Here is a 23,197-nt window from a genome sequence, read left to right as displayed (position 1 = left end):
ATTTGAAGAAAAGAACTCCATGCCAACTGTTTAAGCTTGAGGGTGGATCTATTATGCTTTGGGGCTGTGTGGCAGCCAGTGGCAAAGTATATATTGTGCGGGTAGAGGGAAGAATGGATTCTACTACAGTAAGTATCCACAAATCCTCGATGCTAATGTCCTACAGTCAATGAAGGAACTGAAGCTGAAAGGAGGTTAGATATTACAACAAGACAATGATCCAAAACAAACCTCAAAATCAACCATAAACTACTTCAAGAAACGAAAGATTAAGGTTTTGGAATGGCCTTCACAGTCCCCAGACAGAATATTATTGAAAATCTGTGGGTAGATCTCAAACATGCAGTGCATGCAAAACAACATATTTCTGAACCAGAAGCGTTCTGCAAGGAGGAGTGGGGAAAAATTCCTAAAGCAAGAATAGAAAGACTGTTAGCTGGCTACAAGAAACGTTTGGAGGTTGATTTCTGCCAAAGCGGGTGTTACAAAGTACTGACTGATAGGGTGCCCAAACCTTTGCACATGCCACATTTACTGTTTTATTTTTTTCAATCTGTAAAATTCAGCAAATAAATAGTAACTGTGCATTACAATTTGCAGAAATGTGTAAAGTTTAAATTTGCTCGCTGCAAAGGTTGTGTTAACTTCTTTTCACTTAGAATATCAACAAAACATGTAATTTGGCCAGGCGTGCCCAAACGTTTGCGTGTATTCAGATGTGTTCCCATTACCAAGAACATGACATGCAACATATTGAGCTGAAAAAAAAAACTTGAAGGAAATTGTGGATTTCTATGAAATCTACAATTAAAAAAAAAACAATGATATCAACCATTTAGTATTATTAAGCACAAACTTTGTGAATTCGTGATATTATGATGGTCATGATAAAAGGAAGACTTGGTTTTCTGCAGACAGCTTATTTAAAATTTGTTTAACTTAAATACATCTTTCAACATTAACAAATTACATTTTAAGATGCAAACTACATATTCAAACAATTGTGTCTACTATAACAGAAAAAAACAACATTGATCATTGTAATTTACTGCATATATAAACAAAGCAAATCATTCAGTATAAAACGTATTATTGTGCATATTGAATGTGATTGCATATACAGTATTTGCAATTCATGGATTATCTTAAATCTCTAACATAGGATTAGATAACCTGCATGCCCAGTATTTGACAGGCTGTACAAGGCACGATTGGCTTTGATAATGAACAATCATAATGGTGACTCCGTAGCAGAGGTACTGTATGCAACACTGACTGTTTTAGTATGGCCTGTAAGCATTTTCATATTGGATCATAAAAAATGGAATGCCTTTAAGAAACAAATGCACTGCTGGTTACAAGCAAATACATAATGACATATGGTTCTTGTCTTTCATAAAATGTGTTGTAAGGCCCTCTAGTGTTAAAAATAAGGACAAACTCTTCACCAGTTTGTACCTCAGTACTGCGTGTCATTTTTTTCAACACGTCACCACTAAGTGCAAGTATTCTCTATTGCAGAGCCAAGCTAGTGAAAGCGCTATACTTGGAGAACGTATTCATAAGATACTTCTTTCAAATGTTACAACTTTAACATGAAATAAAACAGGAGCAAAGTGACCAGATATACCTGAAAAGGTTTTCCTCTAGCAAACACTTGAGCCAAATGAATATTCTGAATTGTTTACAAGATGAGCCTCAGTAAATAGAGGAAAATACTGATCTTGAATACTTTTTTTTTTGTTAAACCCAGTGTCCTTATGTACCTAGGTTCCTTTAAGGTGCTGCAGGGGAAAACGATTGTAACATACACTACAATTATGACACAAAATGTCTGGAATTCCAGCAAGGAACTACAAGAAGCATAAGCAAAAAAAATAGTTTGTCAAACATAGCGGCTGTGTCAGCCAAGTGTTTATAAATAGAAAACTGAAGAAACAGAAGCTGGTATGATAGCAAATTTCAAAATCAGTCAGCTTGATGTTAAATCACCTTGTTCTTTCTCCAATATGGAATTTGTAAAGATTCGGTCTAATGAAAATGTGTGAAACTGATGCAAAGAAAAGAAAGTCTCAAGAACACCTTGAGACAGTGATTATGCAGTAACATGTAGAAATAATAATAACTCAGAAATAAGTTACTTCAATGAGACTGTTTCAGTAAAATGCCCAACTGTACAGACATAGGTCACTATGGACAATATTCATTTGTGGACTCACATAAAAACAAAATACTCAACAAAGTCACATCTCTGACAGAACCTTTGGCACTGAAACTTTCAAGGTTTTTAAGAAAGTGGTTGAAGAGTACGATGGACAGCGAAATAACAGAGTGATAAGAAATGCTAGCACTACCACTGACATGGGAGTTGACGAGATAAAACACCTTCACTAGGTGTTTAAAGATGCCCCATGGGGCTGCACTAGTGAAGCAGATCCAGTGCATATGGAGTTTGTTTTATCAACCTTAAACTTAATCTGTGTACAAACCTCTGAGTTTAGAGTGTTTTGGAAAATACCAGTGCCATGAAATATGTTTTTGCATTGTGGATTCAAATAAAATCTTTTCTTCAGGAAAAGGGAGGGGATAATACAAACATGGAACACTAATTGCATTACAGATCCTGCTTTTCTGTGACACACTACATTTAAGCACGTTGTACCTGAAATTGCAGGGAAATCAGCATTTTAAGTCACAAAAGTGTTGGAGGCAGTGAGTTCTTCTGCAATTTAAATTAATGCAAACCAACTTAAGAAAGAACAGCCAACACACGTTGCAACAACATGCCTTTCTTTATGATAAGATGAAGAACTTTCCATCAAGCACATATTGTGAAAGACTTGCTAGCAGATTTGGGCAGTTTAGGAAAAAAAACTATCCTCATTTAAACTTTCTGCGAAAGCTTTTTGGTTAATGTAAAAAAAATGGACCTGGCCATTTCCAGTTTGGAATCATTGAACTACAGCATTCCACATCACAAACAACACTCCACAGCAGCAAACTTTAAAATGTATCTTCCTGTTTGGAAGCTCTTAAATGTGTGAATAGGTACTTTGCCTTGTGAAGCTGAACAGTTCACACCTGAGAGCAAGACTTACTAAAAATAACCGGCATGCAGTGTTTAGAGTACATATCACTTCACCGGAGCCGTTTTCTTCAGCTTGTGCCTGAAAAGCACTACAAGATATTCCATTGATCTTTGACCGTACAGAATCCCACAGTGAACATGAATATTAACAATGTTATGTTCATAGTGATAAGCAATTAACAGTTCAAGACAGAGATATTAAATAAGCATATGGTTTTCAGCAAACTTTGACATATGACATTTGAAGGAAATTTCCATACACTGAAGTATGTAAACTTATTTGACTCCAGCTGTATGCATTTCTCAGAAATTTTGTCAAAAGCCATTTGTTCTTATCCTGCACTGGCTTTACCTCTCCTGTGTAAAGCTCATGCACAGTTGCATTGAATAAACTACAAATGTACTCACAGTATATGGGTCTATGAAGGTCCTAATAGATGCAACATTTAAAAAACAGCATTTTTATTTACAAGGGATTAATTTAATATCAAGTGAAGAGAAAATAAAATGGAGAAAAATAACCTTTCATCGTCATTACAACAAGGTCTACCAATTAACTAGCAAAACTGAAGAAACATCCTTCATGTACTATAGCTCCTTAAAAACTTTGGAATTTTATAGAACTCCATTTAGAAAAAGCAGTGCCCAGTTGTTGTTGTTTTTAACACAACTCCTGAAATGACTATCAGATCTATTTTGCTCATTTTTCCAACAGAAACATCAAGGTACAAATGAGAGCAGATCATTTGGTCCATCTCACCCATTTTATGATCAGCAGCTTATTCACCAGAGAATCTCATCCAGCTGCTTTATGAAAGAAAGTAAGATGGCTGCTTTGAAAACAAGCCCAGTACCCACCACTTAAAAAGAAATGCTAACCATTTTTGGTTTAAAGTGCATTTCCAACAGTTTCAACTTGTGTCCCACTATCTTTCACTCAAGCAAGATGCTGGATCGTCAGAAAGGTTAGTCACAAAAAAGTGTTATAATAGCAAGACACCCACCAAAGGATCCCAGGGGGTAGTGTGGTGCAACACTGCTATTCCCAAGAAAGACTTCACTGTTTATTCTGAAGAAGTCCACTAAGTTGACTTTGTCAATGGCCTTGAGGATTCTGAATAACGGTCTCTCTGATCGGGACTGAAAAGATTCAGTTCCTTCAGCTTGTCAGTGTGCAATGTCCTTAAGCCCTAAAATGTATCCTGTTGCTCTTCTCTGGACAAGAGCAGCAATTTACTTTTTGTATTATGATAACCATAATTGTACACAATATAATCAATTGTTTCTTGCATTGCATTGTGTCCTTCACAGTGTCATATAATAGCATTAAAACTGCTTTCTATAAAGAACTGGCCCACTTAACTTTATTCTTAAACAAATCTTCCTGGCTGATTTGTGTTAAGCTACTTTTCACACCTGTATAGTGCTTAATACAAAAGAACAATTTAAAAAATTAAATCTTAACTACAACGTGACACAATTTGCTTGTGTATTACTGATATAAGATTAAGGCTAGTGCTTAACATTTAACAAAAAAAAAATAGCCATTTAATGTCAGACAGCTGAAATGACCCATTGAAAGTCAAGTACTAGCCACTGTTTTTCCAAGCTTCCTCGTGAAGCACAATAACTCCCATGAGCTTTGAACAGATGAACAGTCTTTTAAAAAATCAATTTACATCCCAATAATTTAATGACTGATGACTACAGTCAAGCACTGACATGGCTGGGTTACCTTTCATATTCAGTGGAGAGGAAATCTGCAAAGTGCCACGCAGTGTACAAAAAGTCCCAGTTGAGTCATAACGAAGACAGAATAACAACATACTCCCATGACAATGTAAACCCATTGGACATACAAATAAGAGCCCTTTATGCGCATCCATATTTCTTGAAGAGTTCTACAAAAGTAAAAAGTTTATGGGTGTGGAGTCACCAAGCGTCTTGCATAATAATGTAACATGATGAATTTCCTTCTGTGTTTTAAGATGATAACAATTAAGTTAGCTTTAACATAGCTATTTCTTACCACTTCTACTTAATACAAACAGCACACTGTCACGTGTTATGAATGAATGTTCTTCTCTGTTCAGCCCAGCAGGGATGTGTATATCGCAGCAGCTTCCAGACCACAGCTAAGGGTCCAGGGACTAAAAGAGCCCCCATACACAAGCACATGTTGCTGAGGCCAAAAAAGAACTGTAGATATTTCCTGGTTTCACTGTATTAAGGGTATCTATAGATAAATGGCCAACACAGCTAAGAAGGCCAATCAGAGTCATGACTCTTGACTTTGGCTGCTAATGAACACCAGCAGTGTTTGCCCCCTCAACAAAAACTTAAAATAAGTATTACATTATTACCGAAATGGAGCTCAGACAAGGGGGAAAACGTTTTAGAAAATATTTTTAAACACGAGTCTAATGGTGGCATCATCAAAATATATGTTCTTATTTGTGAACAACTTCATACTATGCTTTTAGCATTTAAGCCCCTCTTTTGCTAAGATGTTAAGACGACGCTTGTACTTCGCATCTTGAATTTGAAGTGGTATCTGTTCCAGACTTTACCCACCTCCACTTTCTTTTTTGTTTCTGCATTTATTTATTCTTCACATGTTGGGAATGCCACTCGTTTCTGAAATGCAATGCTGAAATTGTCTCCGCCTTTGCTCGAACGAGGGAAACCTATCACAGTGATCTGCAGATTCAGATGCTGGCTGGCATATTCTTTGATACAACATGTCATCCAGCTTTTGATCAAGTGGAGGGTATAAGGAGTGTCTGGAGACAAATGTAACATGGAATCTTGTTTGTGAAGGAAGACTCTTGCCACAGTTGATTTTAGCATTGAAACTTACTTTCAAGAAATATTACTAGACAATGATGTGTAACAATACAACAAAATAGGTATTGTTTGAGACATACCACTATCTGGCTGATAGGAGATGCTGTCAGCTTGCATTTGTAATTGTTTACAAATTAAGGATAAGATAAGGATAAAAAGCATTTATTTCCTTATTTTTTCTTCATTTGCAAAATAAAACTAATAGTGTATATATTGCTGAGGGAAATGTGCAGATATATGAAATGATATGAAGATCTCTTCATGCTGGTATCTATATAGTTTGCATTGTCCCAGTAAACATCCTTATAAAAAAAAGTCTTCAAATTCAATGAATATTCTCAGGGGAAAAAAAGTGCCATAACACAAACCGATTCCCACTTACTGACAGGGTCGTTTGAATGCTTAAAGACACGTACACCTCTCCAATGAAGACGCAAAAGCTGTAACAACTGCTTCTTACTAGAGTCATTAAACAAAACATGAAAAGTCATCATAGCACTAGCAGCTCAAAAACTGACAAGCAAGATGCTGGATCGTCGGAAAGGTTTGTCGCAAAGAAAGTGTTATAATAGCAAGACACCTAGCAGAGGATCTCAGGGGGTAGGTGTGGTGCAATACCCCTATTCCCAAGGAAGGCTTCAGCCTCTGCCAAACCCAGGCAAAACTCATTTATCTTGTCGTACAGAGCAGCCAAGCGTACACTTCCAGCTGACAGCAAAGGCACTTCCTCACCACACACCACTGGCTGATCTGGAACATTCTGCTCCCACTGAGGGTCTCAATCAACAGAAATACTCTAATGCTCGCACTCCTCATTAGGACTAACAGCTGTCTCCCCCGCCACACGGAGACACGGAACTGGTTTGCATAAAACGGAGATGAAAAAAGAAAAGTGCTGAAATCTCGCACACTTGAAATGCTGTGGAAAATCTCACAGCTTGCGGATTGCTGTAGCGTTCTCAATTCCACACTCCACACGAAAAATAAACAAATTACATCGAATTGAGGGCTCCTGCTTTTGAAAAGAAATGCTAAGGGTTTTCATTGATTCTAAGGCCGATTTTTTTTAAATGAAAAGGTCTTTCACAAAATCTGGTATCCAGAAAGAAAAAGGAAAAATAAGACACATACATTAAATGAGATTGGGCATCTGCTTATCAAGGTCCCTTACTTCTCAGGAAACAAAAAACAAATTAAGCACAACAGAAAAACTTTACTGTTTAATATGTAACTCCGTCCAAAATGTTGCCCAAGGTAATGAGGTCTTTAGGTATGTCCTTTAGAATGACTGAAGGAGCTACTTCACTGACAGCAGTACCGCAAAATAATTAGCTGTGCCTCATCAACTCCATTGCATCCTCTGAGCAATCCCCTTATGATGTGACCAATTCCTCCTTTGGGAAATACAGACTTCTGTGTACTGTAATAACCTGGAATCACAAGGCCTCTTTCACACTGAGATTTCACACTTCACACATATAGAGTTCTGTAGTTAATAAAGTCCTACAAAAGGTAGTTAGAAAGTTAAGTTTAAATTTAGTTTAGCAGGCTGGTTTTGTAGTCTGGGTGGATCCAAAAAGGCAAAAGCTACCCGAATAATGTACTATGCATTAAATACATTCTATATTCTTGTTTCTGTGAACACTAAGAATAATCAGAAATGTATTGTAAAGACTGTATAACTAAGTTGCCAGCAGCCATATCACACTGCAGCTCACAACTGGCAACCCACTGAAGCTAAGCAGGTGTGAGCCTGGTCAGTACCTAGATTGGAGACCTCCTGGGAACAACTAAGGTTGCTGCTGGAAGAGGTGTTAGTGGGGCCAGCAGGGGGGCGCTCACCCTGCGGTCCATGTAGGTCCTAATTCCGCAGTATAGTGAAGGGGACACTATACCGTAAAAAGGTGCCGTCCTTCGGATGAGATATAAACCCGAGGTACTGACTCTCTGTGGTCAATAAAAATCCCAGGGTGTTTCTTGGAAAGTGTACCAATTATGGCCTCCTAATAATCCCCACTCATCTCCTTCCCACTGATAGCTGATGTGTGGTGAGTGTTCTGGTGTACTATGGCTGCCGTCGCATCATCCAGGTGGATGCTGCACATTGGTGATGGTGGAGGGAAGACTCCATTACCTGTAAAGCGCTTTGAGTGGAGTGTCCAGAAAAGCGCAATATAAGTGTAACCAATTATTAAGTTAAGTTTAATTTTCTCTTACAAAATTTAATGCTCCTGTAATATGTTCAAGTCAAAATGTTAGCACATCAGCACAGCTAACTTGAAAACACAGCAGCTTAAAGATTTATTTATTCATTAAGATCAGAAAGTGCAAGATCACATTTGTTTCTAGGGAAATCAGTTTCTCATGTGCATGCTTAAATAGGTGTGACATTATCTACCCAACAATATACCCAGCTTATGCATTGCAAGACAAGTACTGATGCAGATTCAAGTATTTCTAAATCATTTAAATTGAGATTTAACCTAACAACGTTTGAACATTTTTAAGGTACTCCAGGCAATCTGCTTTAGATGTCAAAAAACAACGAATTGGTGCGTCAGTCACTGAAGAAGCAGAAATGCAGTTAAAGGAAGAAAGTGAAATTAAGCTGTCACATAGCAGCTGAAAAGATTTCAGGTGCTAATAATTAGCTTTTAGACATGCAGAAAAAATGTCTACACAAATGCCAAATACAGGATTATTGATTTTTTTCCTCAGTGTGCACACAGACAGATATAGATGTACCTAGACCACTCTTGATGTGTCTAATACTGTAGTACATTGCATTTAGACATTTTGAAATATGGCATTCTACAGAATCTGGATATTGTTAATGACTGGACATGTCAGGAATTGGAAAAAATAGAAGTATTAGCAATCAGAGTGCTTTATATACACTTGACACACTGATGAACAAAAACACTTAAGATATTTTCCTAATGTCATTACCCACAAACAACATCAACAGAGTATGTTCTAGTAACATATTTTATAACCCTCCCCACTGCTATTCATTGGCTTACCACTGGGCTTTTAAAGAGCCCCGTTTTAAAAAACAACTGTTTGGATCTTTTGTGCAAATGAAAAGAGTAAAAGCAACAAGATGGTGTGGTACATAAAAAAAAATTAACGGCTATATCTTGGCAACGACAAGCACGATTTGCAAATTGCTAATAGCACATTCCTCGTTAAGACCATCTCCCTGTAAAATCCTGCAACCCTTTCACATTTGCTGAAAACATCAGGAAAAAAAGTACTTCTGCTACAGCCTATTTCTCGACACAGGTCTTTGGTTTACACAGGAAGTGTTAACGGACCAACTTTGTGCTGGTCTGAATGCTACTTGAGACTCGTGTGTGCCACAAATAACATAAGACATGCTGTGCAGCCAAATAAATGGCAAACAAAAGGAAGGAAAAGCAGAACAATAATATTTTTGCATAAATATGAGCGCCATGAGTAGGACACATTGTGAAACACAATAAAAAAAAAATAACTAGCTTGGTGACTTTACAGGAAGCTGAAAATAAATCAGAACACCAAGGTACCAGGCTGATCTGACTTCACCACTCAGGATGAGTCCAGCACATACTGAGTCTTGTATACCTGAAAATGCCACCTCTGCCCTACCACTCCAAATGGCTGCTTGACAAATTGCTTTGCAGTCTGGCATTTCCCTACATTACGACACCACTCAAGCAAGAAAACTGCTAAAGGGAGACAGGTCTCCAGCAAATTAGCCAATAAGGAGCAGGACATCTTATTGCCCTGGCACCAGTAATATACAGATTATTTTGTAACACTGAGTGCCTACACTTAGTACATACACAAAAGAATTCCATATAACAAATTAGCAATCATCAAACAAACAAGCTGTCCTAAATATTAACTAATTAAAATGGAAACCAATAACAAACAACAAATGAATAATAAATTAATGTTAATAGTCATAGGTTCTGAACAGATGTACCTTTATGTGACTAAAAAAATGGTGGACAAGCTGTTATCTACAACAAAGAAAGAACAGCCCTGCCCTCTGGTGGTAGAGATGAGTATAACAATTGCACAACTCCAGTTCTCTTCAGGTACAGTGACAGAAAATGTAAAAACTGTTTAATATGCCAGCTAAACACAACATGACTTATCTGGTATTACCTTCAGCTCACCAAAACCGAGGCTGAAGAATACTATGGTTTTCACTCTAATTGAGCTCGAGCATAATTAAGCTGTGATACCAATTAATAGGTAGCACAGGAAACCAAGGTGTGAAAAACTACAATTGTTCAATGTAATGCAATTTAAAAAACGTGACTTTTAAAGAGCAGCTGGCCCCTTTTCCATCATAACGCAATGTTGTTAATATGGTGAACAAAACTGTAACATTCATCAACTTGTGCTTCTGATTTTTTTTTTATCAGTGGCCTAAATATCACCTTTTTTCAGCTTTGGAAAAGATTGACAAAGAACTGTATCCCCAGGACTTACTCGGTGTGGCCCTGAAAGACATTCACAGAGTGTATTGAAGGGTCTCTGAAGTCCCAGAGACGGAAGGTGGTGTCGCGGGAGGATGTCACTACCAGACGCTGTGTGGGATGAGTGCAGCAGTGGGTCAGCTCCTGATCGTGACCTGCACAAGAGCCAAGACGCATTACTGTAAGGAACTGAGCCGCGCCGGGTTGAAATAATAACGTCATTCTTGTAACGCAGCCTTCGCAGACAGACATCAAAATCCCCTTGCGACAACCATTTGATCACTAGGCTTGGACTCTCACGAGCCCTGTGGGAAAGGAAATTTATGTTGTACAAATTTCACCACTATTGTCCGTCTTTCCATAGAACAGATTCTTAAGATAGCAGATAGCATTTAAAATCCAGCTCCTGTCTTGACTCACACATTAAAAGAAGTAACATTCCCACTGCACGGCAGTTACACCCTATAAACTGTGCAATTTTAGCCATCACAAGCTGTTATATATTTGTTACCATGTTATGAGTGAATGCCTAAAGACATGCTTCAGAATGATTTAGAATGATATTTACTAGCTTTTCTGGTAAAGTTTAAGACCAAACTGCTATACAGTGAGAAAGTCAAGTTCCCTTTACATACTGTACAAGAGCTTGTAACTGTGAAAGGTAAATCTGGTAATGAGGGCTAGTCAATGTTATTTGCCAACAAAATCCAAAGGAAACACCGCTCCCGACATTAAATGCTGAATCCAAACAATGAAACCTTTGGTTTAAATCCCAACGTTACCGTCACCCGGAGGAGTCTGAGAAGCACTGTGGGACTTTACCTGTGAGGGAGTGAACGAGTTCTGACGTTTCCACATCGTAGAGGTTAGCAGCTCGGTCCCAGGAGGCCGTGACCACCTGCTTTCCCCCTACTAGCCAGTCGGCGGCTATCACCACCCCCTGGTGGCTCTTCAGCGTGGTGGAGGGGATTCTGATTGTCGGGCACTCGCTGGAGACGTCACCATCTGCCTCTGCCTCGTCTTTGTCGGAGAAGTCCACATCGTCTTCACAAGGGGCCTGCTGAGAGAGGGAAATCAGACCGCACATGTGCCGACAAACTGCATTCTCAAGCATAACCAGCTTTGATCCAGCACGTTTTTAAGACAGGCCCAATAAACACGGGTGCAGAATATTTAGATATTTTGTGGTTCTCACATGAACATTTTCGCCATTAGAGATGTGATTAAACTAGCATAGCATGCTATGTTTAGAAAGCAGCAAGACCCCAAATGTACATACTCCCGTTGCAAAGTCAATAATGAAATAATGGTAAGGAAAATCAGAAAACAGAACAAGAAATACTGTTTTGTTTGATTCTGCTGCTTGATTTTTATAGATCATTTCGTGGGAGGCCATGGAAATTTCACCATTTCCTATTTGCCTTTCCCTGCAAATCTGCACTTATCTAAGCCAATGGTTCCGAATTCTGGTCCTGGAGGAGTGTTGTATCTTCTAGTTTTTGCTCCAACAGAGTTCTTAATCACAGCCTAATTCATTTCATTTTTTTTTCCCTCTGGAGCACATTAATATATAACAGGATTTTAAAATGGGACCAACCCTCTGCCAATTTCTGATATTCAGAACTTTCCTCAGTCAGGTATGATGCCTGAAAAGTAAACAATCAGACCTCTGCAGAAGTAAAAAAAAAACTGTATTGTACGAGTGTTTGATACAGGATCTTTCCCCCTGTGTCTGTACATAATTAATTCATCAAACAGTAAGAGCTGCTCACTCAGAAGTAAGGCCAATCAAGTTCAGGAGTGGCTTCAAAAAGTTCCATGTGCTGAAGTTGCTGGGAAAATTACACATAAAGTATGGTATTTCTGACACTCAGCACTGATTGAAGGAACAGGATGATTAAAAGTCTCAACAAGCAAGTAGATCAATTAAGTTATAAATCAGAACAGGAAATTCAGCTGGAATTAAAACCAGTGTCACTCCGGGACCAGGGCAGGAAAACCACTTATTTAACTACATACATACAGTACATTAAATAATATGTAACAGCAGGTCTATTTGTAAGCAAGTAGTTCTTGTTTCTTATTTTTTACAATGTGAGTAAACATTCTTTGAAAGGAAAGCTCACTTCCAGTTTCATAGCTCCAGTCCTGGGGGAACCCAAGTGGTAGTTTTCTTACCCAAACAGCAGTTTCAAGACTGCATGGCATTACAGTACATACAACAAATAACCCACATTACATAATAAATAAGTTTATGTGCATTATATGTAAACAGTAAAGGATTATATATAAATGTAAAGGAGTGAAGAATTTTACATTAAGGATAATAAAGTGTTTCTCAACCTTTTCCATCCCATGGCACACTTACATAAACGAAACAACGTTGCGGGACTCTGCACTGGTCCCCACACACATACTCATCAATGGCCCAAGCGCATGATGAATAATATTATTAACAAAGCTGCAATATTTCGCCTGGGTCGCCTCGTCCAGGCAGTAACTGATGACAGTGAGATTCGGCCGATTGTGTTTTTTATATCAAGCTCGAAATACTCTGCTACACGTGAAACCCCACGTGTGCAGTCTTAAAGGCCGTGACCTTCATCTCGTGGACATGCACTAAACGTGCAGCATGACACTTTGGTTACCACAGAAAGCGTATATATCTAAACACAGTTTTATTCGCTTTTTAATTTTCTCACATATAACGTTTCCAAAATTCCACAGTATACCCATTAATGCCTGAAGGACACCCCTGTGATGCGGCACACCTGTACAGACAATGTGTTTAATAATTTAGCCAGACTACTGCTGGCTTGCAATGTAGCACTCTTCTCTGCTTACGCCTGTGTCTGCTGCTGGCTGTGGGGTGGGCAGTTGCACCATAAACCTCCAGATGTGAGCCGTCTGGTCTCCAGATGCTGTTGATACAAATGCAGATGGACTGATAAATTACGTTTACCTAACAAATGACTATTTATTCATCAAAACGTTCTCCATATTTAATTAGGTACAAGCATTTCGGCTTGTTACAAGATTACAAATGTGGTGACAAATAATGCTAACAACCATTTCAAAAAACCATCATGAAAATTCATTAAAGCAAATGTAAAGTATGCACATCCATGCCTCAAGTCAGAAAACTAAGCTTAATTAAGCGGCATGAAATAACTAAGCAAATGGTAAGAATACACATCAACTGAAAGAACTACTGAACTGTATAATGCACCATTTCCTTAGCAGTAATAATCATTACTTTGTTTAGTGATGAGGCCTCATAAAACTTTAATAATAAGAGCATTCTAGGATTTATCTAAAAAAAATTAAAAGCAAATGGGTAACACCTGTACCACGGCATTTAGTATTTTATAGCAACATGTTAAATTGATAATGTTAATGATTTCTAGCACAAACAGCACACCAGTCTTGTAAATCATTAAATATTATTAATGTATGGAACCATATTTTTCATCTGTAACTTTAACATACAGTATGTATGTATTTTAACTGCATTCATACCATATAAATTATTTTTGTACATTATTCCAACACGCAAAGCCAGATGAAGCTATCTATGTTTATTTATCACTCACCTGTAAGAGCAATCTGTTCCGTAGGATGAAACTTGATAGAGTTAACTAAAAAAAACACACAAAACACAACGATAATACAAAATTTGTATCTAACCTCAGCACAAGATGAACTATCTATGATATGAAGGTAGGACACAATTGTTTTTAAGCTTAATTATTATTTAAATATTAATATATTATTAATATTTTTGAACAACTGGATTTATATTCATCCAATGTGGAATCACCAATTGTCTCTTTACATCTCAGATTTGTTTTTGTTACATTTCATTAGGATACAAATTAAATTAGGTTCTACAGCTTTAGGGTTAGCTTTTTCCAATTAAAGTTCTTGGGACACAATCACAGTTATAGGAGGTGCTAAAGAAAGAAAAGGACTGGTGGCGTTCATGTTTCAGTTCTTAATTGGATTGTCCTGCTCTTTGAATAATCCTAATCCTAATCATAAACAATATGAATCAAAACACAGTGGCAATCACATGTTGTGACAATGAAGACTACATACACTCATCTGTATTCATGTTCTAAAAATTCCAATCTAGTTATTAACAAATAAAAAGTAAAAAAAAGTAATAGTGGGTTTTTTGAGAATAGACCGTATTTTTGATAAATACATTTGAGGATTTATGTTTGCTGTGCTAATTTAGGCATTTGTTAATCTCCCTAATCGTTGAGAACATTTGATTTAAGCTGTGAGTCTTTTTTTTTTTCCTTAACAGATGATGGCAATTTTACAAGCCCCTTACCTGATCCAGCATGACCAATATACTTAAGAAGGCACTTCCCAGTCTCAATGCTCCACAGCATAGCACTGTGATCTGTGTAAAAGGGAAAACATTCCTTGCTGAATTACACAACATCCACATGATCTCGGACTGGTGGCTTGGTTTGGCTGATTTATTTACACCATAATGTTTAAAAAGGTTGCTGGTTCAACTCCCATGGCCGGCAGAGGAATCCTACTCTGTTGGGCCCCTGAGCAAGGCCCTTAACCCCAACTGCTCCAGGGGCGCTGTACAATGGCTGACCTGCGCTCTGACCCCAAGCTTCTCTCCGTGTCTCTGTGCCTTATGGAGAGTAAGCTGGAGTATGCGAAAAGGCGAATACCTAATGCAAAATATTGTACATGGCTAATAAAGTGATCTTATCTTATCTCTCTTATCTTACACTTTATAAAAAAGTCCCAGTTTTTGCAAGTATAACTATTCTTAAGTACGGTACCATATTCTGTGCTGTATTACAGTAGTGCTATCTCTTTTATCTGGAGCCAGCAATGTTAAATACAGAGGCGTTTCGTGCATTTTATTTCCTCGTGAATTTTGGAGTCTGGTTATTCTGTATTTCAGAAAAAAAATATCCAGGGGAAAAATATCTTCAGTTAACCACATTGCTCCCCTGGACATCCTGACGTTCAAAAAATGCAGATCTACTCCAGCTACAGTTCATTTCCTGCATGCAAACAAAACGATCCCTCGTTTTTTCACATCCAGGTGGTTAAGTTTGGTTCCCCAATCAAGAATAAAATGAAAACACCTTCCATGTCTGTCAACAGACCCTGCCTGAGTTCTAATGTATTTCATGGAAGCTGAATGGAACAAAAACAATTGAAAAGCAGTTTACCAGCTGACGCAGTGCCCAAGACAACTGGCTGTGTCCGGGTGAGGCACACATCCCAAATGCCGTCCCTGTGCCCAACATACTCCTTCACCAGCTGGCATACGGCTCGTGATGTTGTGGTCTTAAAACTTGAGACAATCTGCAAAAAGGAACAACAGGATCCATACAGATCGCTTTGCACGCTAATTTTATTCAGGCGGCAAGCAGAGATGGAAGTAAACTGACAGAGAACTTCTGTTCCTTTTCCAGCGTAATGCATACTTCACGACTGGATACATATTTGAGCCGCAGGCTCTGACTGCGCTTGCGAGCATTTTCACAGCATGAGGGAAATTAAAATATGAGCACTTTAGCTTGTTTTTCTTATAACATGTTAGGAACAGATACGTTCCATTAACATATTAAGTTAACATTAACATTAACATTGTTAAGTTCCATTTTGGATTTAGCCTCCTATTTGCCTGGATAAAAAAAAACAACTAGAAGGAGTCTATTGTTTGTAAAAAGAAAGTTCTGCAGTATAAGGCAATGAGAAATTAATACATGGTAATCTAAAGCCCTCTTTAAATTTCAGCCACATTCAGTTCCTTAATTAATGTGAATAAACACATGATATAGCTAAAATATCTTCCAAAGCGATGCATTACGAGGCACATAAATGCATACACAGAAATATATGAGATGCACGTAGTGTATACAAAGACAAAAAAATGAAGTCTTCCAGAATATCACTAAAACTAAGCTCCACATAAACAGATACAGGACGAATAAGCACGAATAAAAAGTTCATAATTTTTCATGTAATGATGGCATACACACATTTGAATAAAGTCTGAAGATGCACTAAAGCACCGATAGAAGGACTTTCTCCCATCATTCAAGAAAAAAACACTCGGTAGCGCATAAAAAGTATAGTGCCGAAACCTCCACATTTTCCTTTTAAGGTTAAGGAATCCAGGACCTGTGTAAATCTAATATTGATAGAACATGCTATATTAAGCAATCAGAGCTGTTAGATGTGTTAGATACTGCAAAGCAAAAAATATACCTCTGATGGGTTCCTACAGCCTCCAGCTTAACTACCAATTCCAATAGCTCTCAATATTTTCTTCCAAAGCATTGTTGCATTGGATAGAAATGTCATGTTCCTCTTTGGTTTGCACCACTGAAAATGTTCTCTGCATTTTCTATATAAGGAGGAAACAATGATGGCTCCAGACATTGACACTCAACATTTTTAAAGTCTAATATTCATACAATGTTTAAGAGTAACTAAAACCTTTGGGTATAAATGCAGAATGGAGATCTGTTTTCATTATTTTTTTCCTTACTGTTTATAGAATGGTGGCCTAATGATACTTAATACAATGGGAACAAACCCTGTTTGTCAACTTTTTACATCCTTTTTTTTGCACTAGCACTGACTTCCTGTATTGTATTTTCTTGTCCCTTTTCTAAGAAAGTGGAGTAGCATTTGCAGAAGTGGAAAAACTGGACTCTGTCTGTTCCTAATGGCCACGTGCCACTATAATTCACAAATAATGCATGATTCTGTAAGGACTGACCTTTATAAGAAAACTGATTTCATAGAAAGATCATAATTATATTTAGTAGAGTAATATTTCACAGCACTGCTCGAGCTAAATATTTCAAGGACATCTGTCAGCTACCCAGGTCATTTTGAAGGGTGTAATATTAATTTGTCGCCAGTTCATGCTTCAATATGACAAGACGTTCAGGCTTTTCCTTGCTACAGTAATACTGAATATTATTGTTTGGTCTATTGTTTTGGAAAAATAAAACAGCAAAACATCAAAACACAATATGTACAATAAATTGGAGTTAGTCAGCTCCAGATTAGTATTTTGTTTCTTTTCATTTTAGTTAAAGGGCTTATTAAAAAACAATCCATCCATATATAAATCATCAAGTATCTTGAAGTTGGCATTTTGAGCCCATTACAGGGGTGTACATGCACAATGGCACACAGGAAGCAAAGAAGTTACCCATGAGTCTCCACCCCATAACTCCCAGTTTCCCATATTGAAGTTGCGGGGTCCACCTACTTTGCCTTGGAAAGAATGTGAGCGCTATATTGTAATTGAAAGAAGAAAGCATTTTAATACCAAACCAACTGAGTCATAACGTCTTGTACAGAGCCTTGGCATATGAAAATGAGACGAGAAAAACAACTCCACAACCTGAAATAAATTATGAATCTGAAATTGTAGATCTACTACCTACAGTGGAAATATTAATAATATTATTAGCCTTCCGAAAAATGCACCATGCACAAGATATAAGTGCAACTGTACCTGCTCTAATATTCTAATATATGGTGTTTTGTTGCAGTGGTATTCTCTCTCTAGAAAAGCTTTTTCTGTGTCCATTTTAATACTGCATTGCTCTGTACATGCTAAAACGTTTCTACAAAACACCAATACTTAAAATGACTGGGTACAGACTCCTTGTTGACAAACTTTGTATTATAATCATTTCCTTTCATAAGCCTTATCCCAGCCCTTTATCATGTGATTGAACCACAGGACCTTTGAGAAAGTGTAATGATAATAAAAAACCTTTTAACTGTAACCGCCAATAACCTATAAGTCCGCATTAATAACTTGGACTTGTCACGACAGACACTGGAAAGTACCTCATACTTAGCAAAAGAATGACTAGCTCAAATGTACGATCACCGTATTACTCATTAGAAGAATTTCAAATCCTTAATTTGTTGTGCTCTGTTGTCACAGATACAATGTTCTGACATCTAAAAACATCAACAATATATTATTTCTTATTAGATGTAAACCTAACAATACAAATTGTACATTTCCTATACATTTAAAGAAAATAAGCTACACTGGCCAAAATATTACAGACTCCCACTGGCTGAAACCCTGGATCTCTATGAGCAACAAGAATGACAGGAAAGGCAGTAGCATGTATACTGCCAAGTCCTGAAAGATTTCATGTGACTGAACGTCACATTCCAGCAGGATTAAGATCTGGGGATTTTTCTAACCATGGGACCAGCTGCAAACCAGTCCCCTGCTCCTCAAGCCCACCAGAAATAGCCAATGACAGACCTGGGTCATCTGACCTTGGACAGTCTGATAAAAACAATAATAAAAAACTTTATTTTATATAGCGCTTTTAAAGGTGGCTTCTCAAAGTGCTTCACAGAAATGACAACAACAATAAATAAAAAGAATACACAAGATAAAACACAATTACAATACACAGAGGAGACTGTGGATGGTGGTACTAAGTATAGTAGGAGCAGAGGGGTAAAGAATGGAACCAGTTAAGTAAAAGTCCTGATCATGAGGTACTTCTGAGTCTTCTGTTTTTTTTGCTCCAAGTTACTTAAAGTTATTGAATCCATTATTTAACCAATTACGTAATTCTCTTCTGTGTACATCTTTATCTTCTATGTTTATTCTTTCTGAGAAACAGCTCTCTATTTCAGCATGATTTAAAACAGTTACCACAGCTATCCCATAACATTAGATAGCTAATAGATAGCTAATCCTATAACTTTAGAAATAGCACACAGCCTAGCCCCCTCAGTAACTAGTAGTGGGCTATGACAGCATTTTCAGGCCAGTTTCCAGGACTTTTTAATATCCATCCCCTTCTCTTCCTTAACGGCCCTTGTGCCTGACTCACTGTATCTGCTTGGTCTCCAGACTGTCTTAATAAAGTAAGCCAGATTCTACTCTTGCAATAATTTAGCATTCCTAACATACTGAACTCCCATTCTCAGGTTTCCTAGCAGTTTTTTTTTAGCTCTGTCTTGTGAGACATTTTCTCTGACTCCTTCCACTAGCTCTCAGGCTGCTAGCTGATGACTGTCCCATCTTTCAAATGATCCTTATGTCAGGTAGGGTCAACTAAGTGTATGTTTCAATTTTCTGGAAAAATGTGCTTTAAATATTTAAGAATAGGGTAAAATAAATTAATTATACTACTGTGTCCACTTACTTCTGGAAGAACTATTTTAGGAAACCATAATTACTATCAATATCGTCTACACAAGAAAAGTAAAATATGGTAATCTAGAACTGATGAGTATTGTAAAGATCCAGCACTGTTTCCTATTTATAATATAATGTGCCTTAAAAATCTGGATTATAATGGTGTTTCTTAATTGGTAACACACATTCTCTTAACAGTACACACACTGTTCTTACACCGAAGGTAAGAAATATTTCCAACAAAAATTCTCTAGACCCACTTTTGTGTACTGCAGCAAAAATGCACTAAAAGCATCTGCACAAGATAAAGCACTGCTACTAATACACAAAAACTTTAATTTTAATTACTTAGAGAATTAGAGAGGCATGCCAATCTACACTAAGGTCCCTGCTACCTACTATTTCGAATACCACACCACGCAAAAGTCTGAAGAGACTTGAGGTTCTCTTGATAAGGCTGGGCAGCCTCCCCTGATGAGAATACAGCTAATAAAGACCCAGCTATTAATGAGTGTGAAAAATACAACATATTTCTGTGATACACTCTTTATAAAGCTATTGAAGTCGCACTGAGAGAGCGTCTATACAGAAGAATGTTACAGGAGATGCTGGATAGTGACGAAGTCTTGCTTGCTCATTTCTTAGGCATGAGGAACTCCAGCATTCACTACACTTTAATCCACTCTGAAACAACACAGCACATATCTCCCACCATAAAACTGTACAGACATACTCTGTCCCAGGTGAACCACGTTTTAAGCTCCTACTGGAAAATGCCCTCATATACCATTTACCAGCAAACCAGTGGTGCCCAACTCTATAAACTTGGAAACGGTGTTAATTGATCCAGTTATAACAATGATTAGGATTATGTGTAGTTGAGAGTATATGTGGAATTAAACTCTGTAGAAATTGTGTCCTTCTAGTACTGGGGGTCTGTACCCTTGATATAAACAGTTGCTCAAACGTATTCAATTAGTTTTACTATTTATTACAATAGTATCTTTCATTACTTTACACGCTGTCCTGTTCTTTATTCAGATTTAGAAAAAGTTGTTTACCTTGCTTGTAGAGGCTTTATAAGTGGTCTTCAGTTTCTGAGAAAGCTGACTCGTACTATGGCTGGCTGTACGGATATAAATTTATGATTAATCATAGTCGTAAACGTAACATTGAAACTGCAAACTCCAATGTCATTCTTTACACAACACAGCATTACACATCTATCATTACACTTATAAATGGCAAATGTTACCACTTAAAAGGTAAAGCCATTTTAGACCTTTAGATCTACATTATTTTTTATCTGTTTAAGAATACAGTGTTAACTCAACCTCTCAACCTGTTTCACACATTCAGAGAATGCAAAAGAGAACAATTAAGAGATAATTTCTTCATAAAAGTCAACGTTTTGAAACGGCCAGCTCTGCATTTGTACTTGCAAAACAGTCCCTTAAAACACAGCATGACCTGAAACCAAAAAATACCATTACTTACACCATACAAAATACCATTTGTTGTTCCTGCAAATTTCTGGATTCATTAATATTACTACTGCAATGCAACATAGACCACAGCAATCCTTATACTCAATGAAAATCCCTAAAGACAGATACATAGTTCAGATAGAACCATACATGGATTATATGACTACATAAACAAAGACTGTTTATTCTCTTTATGTTACTGCCATGTTGCTGAATAGCTATGTTTAAACAGAAACCCTGAAAGTGCTGAACCTACACAAAACAATAAATACTAACATTCAAGTAATGCAATTACCAAATGGTGAGGAATATACACATTTTGCAAGCCAATGACAGAGATCAAAACACGCCATTAGTAAGCCATGCAAACTTTCCCAAGTACAGTAGGGTTCAGAAAAAACATTTTTTTCCATAAATGTGAAGTCTTTTGGCGGGGAGGAAATTGAAGGAAGAGAACTCTACAGATGAGCAGTCTTTGGCTATAATTACTTTTTTACAAACCTTTTGCCTTCAGTGGGCCCTTACTCAGATCCCCTCCATCGATGGTTTGTCCTTCGGCTGCCAGTCTCTCATTAAGAGTATCGATCTCTCTGCGCACTGTGGGACAGGAACATCAAGATGGCAGCAGTGTGGAGTGGTGGGCTGGAGTCTGGACTTTTAACTGGAAGGTTGTGGGATCGAACACCAGCTGGCAAACTGCTAGAGCAGAACTTCACTCTCATCACTCCAATAAGACACCCTGCTGTGTATGTAAATGGGAACTCTCCATATCACTATTGGAAATCAGAATTTGCTCTCACATGAATTATGTGGTTAAGGAAACACCTGCTATGTCAAATGGTGAACTGACAAAAGAAATGTTTCTGAAAGGTCAAACATTCATTTTGACATTTAACATCTTGACACAATATTATAACATCAAAACTCAAGCTTTTTAGAGCACCACTTTTTTTCTCTATTTTATGACACTTAATAACGCCTAATTATTTATCCAGAACGTGTTGTGAAATTAGAATCAACTGAATTCATCCTCATGCCTACATGTCAAATATGCAATGTTTCAAAATTACGTTCAGGAAACAAGTAGCACATTTTGATGAAGTGCATTCATCTACGTGATCAAGTAAAATGGTTGAAAAATTAATCTTGTAATTAATACTGTTTTTAATATCAACATATTTAAGTAATAGTATAAATAAAGTCAAAATAAACAGTACTTACGCTCCACATTTTCAATATAGAGATTTTCAAACTCTCGCTCAATCTGTCCAAACAGGTCAAGAAGATTGTTTCTCAGAGATGCAGGGAGTTTAGAATCCTAAGAAGAAAAAAGAAATAGGACAAAATTATTATTTTTTCAAAACAAATTAGCTGCTATTTCTTTGGCATTAAATGGCAATAATAATGTTCTTAACAGCGTACATAACAATATAGCAACAAATTGATCTACACATATATACGGTAAAAATAAATATTTTGAAAACTGGAAAAATGTCAGGAAAATAAATGATCAATTAAAGATATAATTACAAACACAAACATCTTATAAGAATTAGCCGGGTTCATACAATTATTTGTAGTGATCATGTATAATAACCCTACACATTCCAATTCATATTCTGAATTTATTTAACAAAGGATAATGCACAGGTCATTGCATCAGTATATACACTCCATACAGTATGTGCAGAATGAAGTACAAAATAAAAATAATTCACATAAAGAATAAATAAAACTTATGATGATAATGATTTTAAGCAATAATAACTACAATCTGTATTTAATAATCGCATTCTACAAGAAACATTAACGTTTTTTTATACCAAACAGCTTTGTCCTGGCTGGATTCTGCTCAGCTATTTTACTTGATTCAACATCAGTTGCTCTTAAATATTCACAAAATGAAAAAAATAAATAAAACCATTACACATTCTGTTTTAGATGACACACTCTGTTGACCCACATTTGAGGAGCTGCCCTGTTCCAATTTTATTTAGAAATAAATACTGATTTTTTTTTTTTTTTATGTGGAAGTACCCCCTTTTAGGTTTAAGAATAATACTCCTGTTTATCTCCACAAGTGGACTGATCTGATACGAGATGAGGTGTA

General features: G+C 37.1%; 1 protein-coding gene across 5 annotated transcripts in view; it reads right to left on the bottom strand.

Annotated features, from left to right (window-relative positions):
* The window catches only part of wdr37 (WD repeat domain 37), a 47,933-nt gene that overhangs the window by 9,441 nt on the left and 15,295 nt on the right, over positions 1 to 23,197 (bottom strand). For 2 of the 5 annotated variants that reach the window (XM_015354850.2, XM_015354851.2), the window contains exons 3-12: positions 22,309 to 22,405; positions 21,589 to 21,684; positions 20,662 to 20,726; positions 17,624 to 17,707; positions 15,621 to 15,756; positions 14,747 to 14,818; positions 14,001 to 14,045; positions 13,252 to 13,328; positions 11,230 to 11,467; positions 10,421 to 10,562 (exon numbers count right to left, since the gene is read on the bottom strand). In XM_015354850.2, coding sequence (XP_015210336.1) covers positions 10,421 to 10,562; positions 11,230 to 11,467; positions 13,252 to 13,328; positions 14,001 to 14,045; positions 14,747 to 14,818; positions 15,621 to 15,756; positions 17,624 to 17,707; positions 20,662 to 20,726; positions 21,589 to 21,684; positions 22,309 to 22,405 — 1,052 coding nt within the window. The remainder of the gene's footprint in view (positions 1 to 10,420; positions 10,563 to 11,229; positions 11,468 to 13,251; positions 13,329 to 14,000; positions 14,046 to 14,746; positions 14,819 to 15,620; positions 15,757 to 17,623; positions 17,708 to 20,661; positions 20,727 to 21,588; positions 21,685 to 22,308; positions 22,406 to 23,197) is intronic. The other 3 variants (XM_015354852.2, XM_015354854.2, XM_006634427.3) reach the window with 3 other exon arrangements.

The sequence above is a fragment of the Lepisosteus oculatus genome, chromosome 6, assembly GCF_040954835.1.
Source record: "Lepisosteus oculatus isolate fLepOcu1 chromosome 6, fLepOcu1.hap2, whole genome shotgun sequence".
Taxonomy (NCBI): Eukaryota; Metazoa; Chordata; class Actinopteri; order Semionotiformes; family Lepisosteidae; genus Lepisosteus; species Lepisosteus oculatus.
This window is presented reverse-complemented; position numbering and strand designations above follow the sequence as displayed.